General features: G+C 36.7%; 1 protein-coding gene across 2 annotated transcripts in view; it reads left to right on the top strand.

The window, feature by feature from the left end:
* The window catches only part of mRpL3 (mitochondrial ribosomal protein L3), a 15835-nt gene extending 5266 nt beyond the window's left edge, over positions 1 to 10569 (top strand). Inside the window, exons 3-7 of one of the 2 annotated variants that reach the window (XM_045741849.2) lie at positions 1 to 143; positions 3932 to 4054; positions 4786 to 4946; positions 6842 to 7031; positions 10237 to 10569. The exon at positions 1 to 143 is cut by the window's left edge and continues 64 nt beyond it. In XM_045741849.2, the coding sequence (XP_045597805.1) occupies positions 1 to 143; positions 3932 to 4054; positions 4786 to 4946; positions 6842 to 7031; positions 10237 to 10473 (854 nt within the window). In that variant the 3' untranslated portion in view covers positions 10474 to 10569. The remainder of the gene's footprint in view (positions 144 to 3931; positions 4055 to 4785; positions 4947 to 6841; positions 7032 to 10236) is intronic. The other variant, XM_069338705.1, reaches the window with a different exon arrangement.
* The last annotated feature ends 295 nt before the right edge of the window (positions 10570 to 10864 follow it).

Below are 10864 nucleotides of genomic sequence, written 5' to 3'. Positions count from 1 at the left end.
ATTCTTCACCGTTGAAGACAGACCCATGGGAAAGAGGAGTTTGGACTCCAAAATCTCTTAGATGTGGAGTCATTGCACGAAAGCTTGGCATATACCCTTTGTGGACCAAAGATGGAACAAGGCACTTAACAACATTATTACAGGTATGCTCAAAATGATAATTCATTGTCAGAGGGCAGGCAACCTGTGTATATACTGTGTATACAGTATGTTAGGCTTATGTCGAAGTCCCTCCCACCCAAGGTCAAATTTGTCCCTTTCGAGGATGCATCCCCATAACAAGCTGACTATCTCCTAGGTACATATTTACTACTAGGTGAACAGAGCATTAGGTTATAGGAATTGCGCCCAATCATTTATTTCACTAGGGATTCGAACCCAGCATTCTCAATTGTGAGTTGAGAACAAACCCGACTGTACTGCCAGGACTCTAAATAATTGTAATTATTACAATTATCATGTGTAATAATGAAACAAGTTGGAATTTAGGCAGCCAAGAAAATTGCCACAATAACTTCTCAAAGCAAATCTCTCTCTTCCCTATTAGAAAAGTGCATTTGGATTATACTTTGGAAAATGTGATTTAACTATAATTGAGCTGTTAAGCTTAAAATTGTGAAAACTGTACTTTAGTTATGTTTTTCTTCTATAATTGTATTTTTATTGCATGTAAATTGTAGTACTCTACTAGTAAACACACTTGCTGGCACTTCACCAGTGCTAGTATTACCTGAAGTCACCAGGTCAAGCCTCACACATTTTGAATATAGTATTGTAGGTTACCTGTATAGGTACCTACATGAGTGCACCTACTGCCATATGTTACGTTCTTCAACATTAATGGTGTAGAATTCCTCTCTGCTGTACAGTATATACTTAGGCAATCTCTCCTCAGCATCTAATTTGATCCTTCCCTTTGTTAATATTTACAAATTCTGGAGAAATGGTCAAGGGCTTTTACTTTTCTCTCGTTATATTTAAAATCCACAGAGGTAAGATAACCTTCAGAGTTGTAAAACAAGAGCAGTTAATGTAAAAGAATAAATAGTCCTGCCCTAAGTAAAAAAAAAATCACAAGTTCAATAAATCAGCACACGGTTAATCGCTCAAAAATAATGAATACTGATCAGTGAGTTCATTGAATAGCTCATATCTATCAATCATCGTTAGGTCCTTTTGGCTCGTGTTCACCAATAACACTCCCCCAGACAGTTCACCTAGTCTTGTCATGACATGCAGGATACATATATATATATAAACAAGTATCACCCAGATACTCTGCAAATAACATTTTAAATTCCTTATCACTTCACTTGGATGGCTCGGTAATTTTACTTTGGAGCATCTGGCACCTCGGTCACTTTTCCTGGTAGATAAGCTGGGTGACCCTAAACTTCATAGCCTGGATCAATGAAACAATGTAAAATCCTTTTCACCTTTTGTTTCATCTTTCACATGCACTTTCATTATTTTCTCAGAAAAGCAACATTTTTTTTATAAGAATGTCATTGCTAACCATTGTTTGGATTTTAATTATTGGAGGGATTTTAATAAGAGTTGAATTGTATACAACTGCTCAACTATCAAAGAGAGAGAGATGCCTAATAGGAGTAATTATAGATTCTATAGACAGTATAGGGCAACAATTCTCTTTAGTAAAGTAGATCTGATAAACCATAAAATTATTCTTAAAGAAGCAAAAATAATTCTTTTTTCCTTCACTTTCACTATTTGTAATACTGTAATAATAAATGGTATACAGCAATATTAATTCACAGCAATACACACACACTTGCCTCATTGTCCGTATACTCTTGTATAAATTAAGAGTGGGGTAGCCGCTATAGACAACATTTTTAAATCCCATTGTTATAACAACCATAGGGCATTCCCATCTTGCAAATGCCACTTGGGTCTGACATCACTCATTGTGGAATGTTGTTGATGTCTAACCAATTAGAGTTTCCTGGTTCTGAGGTAATTGTTGATTCCTCTTAGCACTCCAAGTTTCATATGTTGACACTGAAGTTTTCTTTTTGTGTCTATCCATGCCTGGTCCAGAATATGCAGTTACAATCCTTGGCGACTGGGTATAGAGGAGCTGTATTCACCGTACAGTATATATGCTCCCAGTAGTACTTGAGCTACTACCACTAATTAACACTTTTACCATTCTGACCCATCGGCACGTACCCTTCTGTAAATGTTCCAGGCATCCCAAGGTCCCACTCAGTGGTACCTAAGATGTTTACATATTTATACAATTTGTTAGTTTTTGGGTTATAACTAAATTTCATGTCAAAATATTTGCAATTAAATTTACAAGAGTATACTGTAGATGCAAAACAATATTTTAACAATAATTGTGTGGTGGTGGTGAATATACAAATGCTTATGAACATTGTAACAGTCCTCATACATTTTCAACATTCCTTTTTTGTTTTCAACATAAAAATGTAAAATCTGGGAATATACATACACAATCGGTCTATATAAGTATAAAAAGAAAAAGTAACTTTCATACTTTTCTGGCAGTTAATTTGTAAAGCATTGTAAAAATACTCTCAAGCAGAATGATAATCTTGAGTGATAGTAGTTGGACGATGTGATTTCTGGCTTAAAACCTTTGTAACTTTGGCTGGTATCCTGATAAGCTATGCTTGCACTGTGTTAAAAAGAAAATTGATAATTATTTTTGGGAAATTTGAGATAGACAATTCATTTTAGCATCATGGGAATGCTAAAGTGTTAAAGCTCTCTGCAACTTAAACCTTACCTTCATTGTAAGCAAGCATTTGACTCATCTTAACTCTAGAGAATTAGTGCTGCTGTCAGAGACTACCACTTTACACTAGGCACTAGAAATGTCACTGCAGGTTAACTGTGATCCTACTTCACTGTTAGGCTATCTCACGTTGGTTTTCTTTGCTGGAGAAACTGTGGCCCTATCATAGGCTATGACTAACAATATCACCAGTGTCACTGACACTCTTCATTCCCTAGACTTTTTAAACCAATTCACTGATGGACTGTCCATTAATGTAGCTTTTGAGCCTCAGGCTTGTAGATCAGAATGACAGTTCTTCACATTACTCCTCAAGAGTTTCTTTTAGACTGGAAAATGTGGTTCAACAATCACTGGCATTCCTTGAAGTGTGACAAGATGCCACTGAATCTTGGAAATGTGATTATCTTCTCTTGAAGGTGCCTTGGTTTTAACAAATTCTGACTGTCAGAAAATTTTAACAAATTTTCAACTCAATTTTTAAGTTCTGGTTTCAACAAATAACAACTATGTCAAATAAGGAATTCCTCACAGTGGGAGATTCGTAGCAGCTCCTCAGGAGTCATGTAACGTTGGCTCACAAGATTGGTGAACTGATACCAACTGATCAGTTAGGGTGTCGACTGATCAGTCAGTCAACACTTGGCTCTGCGTTGGTGGGTGTGAAAATCTGTCTAGTGATGATCCTGCCCACTGCCATATTTGAAATGCTCCAGATAGGCTATCTCCCTGAAATTCACTAAAATAGAAAATATATAATATAGAATCTTGGAATTCCTAGCTTTTAGCTAAAGTTGCCATGGGCTGTCTGGTATATCCTATTGCAAGAATGACTCTTACAGCAGGAAGAGGAGTGTTAACAGCGACAGCCAGTCTGTAACGCATAATAAAACTTAAAACATGTTGTAAGGACAAAGTGAATGTGAACATGTTTGAAGGGGCACTTGTTATTGGATGTGTTAGCTTATTAGGGTTTTGAGGGCATGTTTGGAAGCTGTTTAAAATGATTTCTTAATATATACAGGATAAAGATGTTTGCTTATGAATAAATAACTGGTCTTATTTCATACCATGTTCTTTATCAGTACTTGGTATAGCCAGCAATATGCACCATTTACTCAAAACTAATTTATGTGAACTTTCTAGGTATCGGACAATCATGTGATTAAATACATACCACCTGAAAAGTTAAGTGAATTTAGAGTTAGAAAACGGTATAGAGAAGTTGGGGCTCTAATTGTTGGGGCAGATTCAGCTGATCCCAGAACGGTAAGTTAAACAAATCTGTTTTCTGTAATTAACATATACATTTGCTTAAAGTATTGTAGTGATTTTCTGCTTCATAATATATGAGAGATGAATATAACAAAATGCACTTGGCATGTGTGTTTCAGCCTATATTTTTAACTTGGTTGATATTTATTAATAGTCTCTTGTAACATTTTTTATCACTTTTCTCTTTCTGAAAAGTAAACACAGTAAACATTGTACTGTAATTAATTTATCATAATTTTAAGCTTCTGGGACAGCTGTTCTTACGTCATTGGCCATATGTCTGTGGACCAATGACGTAAGTATGTTGAGGTAGAGTCCATTGATGAATGTTTCAGTGCTGGTGTTGAATTTAAATTCCCCCCCCCCCCCCCTGCCTGCCTGCCTGCCTGCCTGCATCTCTCTCTCTCTCTCTCTCTCTATTTTTTCTCCTTCTTCTTGGTACTCGCATAGCTCTCAAAACTTTTTGCACACATCTATCAAGCGCATGGTACACTTCTACCCTCTATTATGCATTGTGTACATTTATAGCCTTATGCTTAAGATATGTAATAGAAAAACATAGTAGTTCTTTCACTATATAATTCTTTTGATCTACTGTCATTTATTTCTACAAAACCATTTTTACTAGTCATTCTCGGGGCCTACTGTATTTTCACCTTACCACTTAGAGCTCCCATAATTTTATAACTCCTATGTATTGCTGATATTAATTATTTACATTTCAGGTTTCAAAGGAGTATTTCAATATGTTTTCTGATGCTGGGATTCTGCCAAAGAAAAAAATAAGTAAATTTATTATCACACCTGATGCCAAATTAGCTCCGGGCACTCCTCTGTACGCATCTCACTTCAAGCCAGGTCATTATGTTGATGTTGCTGGTATCACGTAAGTTTGATTGTGTCTTGGTTTCTTGTATTGGTCCCTCTTTTGAATTTCCCCTTGGTGAGTGTAGTATAGTTTTGTGGAGTGTAGCATCTTCATTAGAGGTATGAAGTTCCTTAACCCCAATACTGCACCACTGTTTATAGCTGACAATACCCCCCAAGAAAAAAACCAAAATTCTCTCTAATATTAAAATGCGATTGGCTGTGGTGAAGCCAGAAATCTTGCAATTTATGAGCATTCATGCAACATTTGCCCTATGGCAGTTGACCTGGCCCCGCCATGGAAGCAGGAGTTGCAGCGAAGATATTTTTAGATATTTACTTCAATGTGTTCAATCTGTTTTTCTCTGATTTTTTTTTACAGTAAACTTATACAGTAGTGTCCTTTATGAAACTTGTATAATGTGTGTGAAATATTGGAATGCTCAAACAAAATCTTCTGGGTGACAAAATCCATCATGTCCTGCACATTCTTGTCTCTTAAGTTCTGTTTCCCATGGTATTCCCCTGAGGAAGTTCCTCATCTTAGTGTGTATGTATATAAATGTGTATATGTACATAAATATACATGTATGAATAAATCAATAAATAATAATAATAAAATAAATAGCCTTGAACAAAACATGTGTGGAAGCATCGGAGTGTGTGTATATGAATGCTACACAGTATTCATCTATAGACATCCATATATGGTGAAACACATGTGAAGAACCTCTCACACACTCACAGCTCCCTGACAAGAGAGAGCAAGCTTAGCTTAGCTGCCAACACCCACACAACATGTCAGCAAGGCAGACAGCCCGCCTGCTTTCATACCTCTCACTGTATTTTCCACTTCTAAATTTCCCTTCACCTATGCCTCTCCTTCCTCTATACTCCAAAAAAAAAACTTCGCCCTTACTACACACAGAAATCACAATAGCGTGATGTGTCAAATGAATAAATCCACATGGGCCATGACGAGGGTTTAAACCTGCGTCTGAGAGGATCCCAGATGCGCCTTAATCGACTGAGCTACGACATGGTATAAGAATTGCAACCAGGAAATCAACTTGACCTACCACGGATCCTGCAGTCTCTCCGAGACACAAACCAATATCCCCATGCACCCAAGCTCTAGTCAATAGGGTCATTCCATCTCAAATCACCAAAAAGTCACCTATGGCTCCCACTCGAGCCTCCCCAAATGCCATGAAATTTTGTAGTAAGATAGCCCTAGACCCCAAATGACACTTTGCAAAATATTAGAGCTCAATCTGCTTTGGTTCTTAATAGGGAGTCGGCCCTCTCAATAATGAGGCCGACTTCCAGGAGGGGTTATCTTGAGAGATCTTGAGATGATTTCGGGGCTTAGTGTCCCCGCAGCCCGGTCCTCGATCAAGCCTCCTTTTTGTTACACACCCCCAGGTAGCAGCCCGTAGCAGCTGTCTAACTCCCAGGTACCTATTTACTACTAGGTAAACAGGGGCATCAGGGTGAAAGAAACTGCCCATTTGTTTCCACCTCCACCGGGGATCGAATCTGGAACCTCAGGACTACAAATCCGAAGTGCTGTCCACTCAGCTGTCAGGCCGTGGGGTACCCACGATTTTTTCCCCAAGATGGTGTCTGTTTACTGGAAGCCTGAGGAAGCAGATGTGAGACCCATTTACATGCAGGTCCTTTAAATCTTATGCAGTGCTTTAAATTCAGGGTTATATGGTAGCTAACCACTTGCCTATGCAGGCTTTTTTTTTTTTTTCCTGTCACAACCCAGGCAGGATGGGTTTTAACGAATCACCTGGTATTTTTTTGTGAACCTTGATTAATTTTAAGACTATAATTTTCATCTCTCGCTCATATTTTGGGTACAGATATGCAAAGATAAATAAAAGTAATACATTTCTGACTTGACAGGATTGATAGAGGTTTTCAAGGTGTGATGAAGAGATGGGGTTTCCATGGGATGCCAGCTTCACATGGAGTAACCAAGAGTCACAGACGAGGCGGAAATATTGGAAGTGGTGGTGAGAAGGCCAGAGTGCTCCCAGGCCAGAAGATGCCAGGGCACATGGGCAGAGAGAGGAGAATTTTGAAAGCACTCAAGGTAAGGCTGGTTTCATTTATATTATTGTATACTTTAATATGTAAAATTTTGCTGTTTTGTATTCTTAGGTGTATTGGAGGCTGCTCTATTATATCTAACCATCTTCTGTGTGGAAAGAAGTGCAGATTAGATTGTTTATTTTGAGAATGAACTGTACAGCATCTAGTGGTAATTTTTTAAGCATTATCAGGGTATATTTTTCCCTTATTTAATACCTTTTCTCATATGTGTGTTATATGCTTCTATGTGTAAGAACTATGATAAGCTAATTGGTTGCCTGTGGAAATGAATCTATTGGAAAAAGAGAGAATGCTTTCTATAGGTGGTTATTAGGTATCTGTGTGAACAATATTTTCTTCTATGTTTATTCATCTTAACACAATATGTGAATAGAGAACTGTATGCTCTATGCAGATGATTGTATTGTTTCACCCACTCCACAACTCCAAATTTCATTCCCACACTTGTTTCACTCTTAACACACCTCTCGTAGTGGTGTTTGTTATAGCCATTTCACATACACCAACAGTTTTTCTTAAATAACCTATTTTCATTGCATTCACTCTTCAGCACACTTTTTTTTTTTCCCATACCCAAGCTGTGAGTAGTATACTATTTTTGTTATCCTTTTAACTTATATCATTCCTTTCATACTTTTCACCTCTTATAATCCCCACTTTTATTTCACCTTCCATACTTCCAATTTGATCTAACATTGCCCATAAGCATTTAAACCATTGTACCTCTTACTGTCTTACTACTATAAGAATCTATAAAAGCCATGGCATCCCATTCCATTCTCTTAAATTTTGATACTTTGACCTTCAACTTCCTTCTTTTGCGCACACACTTATCAAATCCTGGACAAATTCGGTATATGGAGCAACAGTTGGTGGAAGGAATTCAATGTGAATAAATGCCATATTATGGAATAGGAGAAAATAGTCCACACACAATCCTACCTATTATGTGAAAGGACTTTAAAGAATATTAACAAAGAAAGTCTAGGGGGGATGCTCTGATTAGTAAACTGTCACCAGAGGATCACATATGGAACATTGCAAGAGGTGCCTGTGTTACACTTTCTAACTTCAGAATTGCTTTTAAATACATGGATAGTGAAATATTAAAAGAAATTGTTCACGATTTTTGTGAGACCAAAATTGGAATATACAGCTGTTTCATGGTGCCTCTGTCTCAAGAAGCACCTCATCTGGAAAAGGTGCAAAGATAAGCGACTAAATGGTTTCTGAAACTGAAAAAAAAAAGCTATGAGGAGTGGCTAGAGGTGTTAAATTTGTCCAGGCTGGAAGAGAGAGAAGATACGATCACTACATATAAAATCATATCAGGAATCAACAAAATTGACAGAAGAATTCTTGAAAACTGCAGCTTCAAGATTAAGAGGGCATAGAATCAAGCTAAGATGCCAACCCAAAACATTAGGAAGTTCTCTTGTAAACTGTGTGGTAGACTGTTGGAGCAAGTTAACCGAGGTGGTGGTGGATGCCAAAAACATCAGTAGTTTCAAAGCAGCATATGACAAAAGAGTACTAGAAGACATGACACCATAAGTGTAGCTCTCAACCTGTATTTACACTTAATTACATCCATAATCTTTTGCAATTCCTCCTCACTATTGCCTAAAAATAAGTTACTTGTAAGGTTACTTATGCAATAGATTACTAGGAAACATAAGACACAAGATATTTACATTGTCTAAAGTGTATGTTTAACATAAGTGAGCAAGTTTGTTGGATAAAAATAGGAGCCATCTCACATGAACCAATAGACCTTTTGCAGTTTCCTTAATTCGTATGCTCATATTTGCCCTTGTTTCAATTGGGTTGCATCTGCTAGAAATCTTGAACAAGTCTCTACTTTTGGGCTACTTTACTGCTTGTGAATCACCTTGTGATGACATTTTCTGATTCTGAGGATTCTCCTACTTTGTCTGCTTTCAGATTTCTCTAAAAGAGGTTAGGGGCATTAGCATCTGAGGGAGCCATGTTCCTACAAAAAATTAAGCAATTGTGCTTTGACTCCACTATAGAGAAGGCTTCATGAGCTTGTGGCTCGTGTGACATTTTCACCGTCTTATTGGTGGTGTATCCCTGGTTCCTTGCTCACAAATATTAAGTTTATTCCTACCTACATAACTTCCTTTTACAGTTTTCCAGCTCGTCCTCCAAAAATGGGGTGATAAATGTAACAGTACAAGCAAGTTCAGTTATGTACTATTCATAACAGTCAGGAATTGTACTTATTTTCACTTAGTATTAAACCGTACTGTCAAATATATTGTGAATATTTGAGTTTACCTGAAGAGCTGAATAGAAAACCACAACCTAACCTTCTCGGTGTTTGAAGATAAGCATTTTATTGCTTCTGAATTAATTACAATTACTGTAGTACTTAATCTATAGCTATATTGATATTAGTTTTATAAAACTAATAAAACAAAATAAAATATATCAATAAATTGTAAAGTAACTCAGGATATTTTCAAATTTTGTATAAAATCTCTACTGTTTAATAAAACTGAAAAAGAAATTCCTAATATTTAAAATTTGTGTATAGCAAATTGAGCTTGAAAACTTCATCCTAAAATTCTGAGTGTCTTAACAGAAAACGAGAATAAATGGGGAGGTAAATGTAACGGTTCCATAAGTGCAATTATGTACTATGTATGACAGTAAGGAAATGTACTTATTACACTGAGTATTAAACCATACTGTCAATTCGGAGGATGGGTTGAGGTTTTCATCTTGGCTCAAGAGATTCAGGTCTGGTATCAGTCAGGTTTCAATGTCTGTACCTTATTTTGCCCCAGAGGACAACTTGTCTTATTAAGAGTGTCAACTTTTGTATAGTTACCATCTCTTAACATATTTCTTGGACTGTGACCATGTTATGACAATTTAAGCAGTCCTTCAGTGCCCACAGAACCACTTTTTGAAGGGCAATTAGTCTGCCTCTACCTCGCCATGTCTCCCAATGCTTTAGTAAGCAGATTGTTTGTGGATTATTTGACATTATTGTGTTCGTGTTGACAATAGGGCCACTTTTGAATGAACAAAATTTCAAAATGCTTCAGCATTGGGGTGTTCTAGCAAAATTCACATATAGGTAGGTATAGGTAGTAAAAGGGAAACATGTTACACCAAATATTTGTGCATAGCATAAATGACATTTATTTTTACAGATATGGCGCATCAATACACACTACAATGTTATGTGGGTTCAAGGGCCTGCCGTCCCGGGTGCAACTGGTTCCTATGTGTTCATCTATGATACAATTATTCCTACTCGAAGACACACCACAGAAAATCCTCCCCCATTCCCAACTTTTTTTCAAGATGAACAGGAAATAGAAGAAGAATTGTATGATGAAATGTTACATGTATTTTCCCAGCCATCAATATCATTTGCTGAAAAATGAGTTCAAAGATTTCGGCAACAAATGAGTTGGTATTGCATTACATAGCATGTTAATTTTGTAATATATGTCAAAGATTAAACTACTGTATGTACATACCACCTTATATTATTAAACCATTATAATTTCCTGACATTGTATATTTGTGGTTATATATTTTTTTGTGAAGAGCATTGTAGATTTGATATCTTGGCTGGATTTGATTTCCTTACATATAAATGACTGCATTTATCTATAGCTAAAGAAGTGACAGTGCCCCTAAACTTCCTCAAACACACTCAATAATTTTTGTGCATAATCTTCATGTTAAATGCTCCTATTTTCCCCTAATGGATCAACATAATACCATGCACAGAAAAAAATTAAATGAAATTGAAAAAATTCAGTTTCAAAT

The sequence above is a fragment of the Procambarus clarkii genome, chromosome 40, assembly GCF_040958095.1.
Source record: "Procambarus clarkii isolate CNS0578487 chromosome 40, FALCON_Pclarkii_2.0, whole genome shotgun sequence".
Lineage (NCBI taxonomy): Eukaryota > Metazoa > Arthropoda > Malacostraca > Decapoda > Cambaridae > Procambarus > Procambarus clarkii.
Note: the sequence above shows the minus strand (reverse complement) of the source record. Positions and strands in the feature narration are given on the sequence as shown.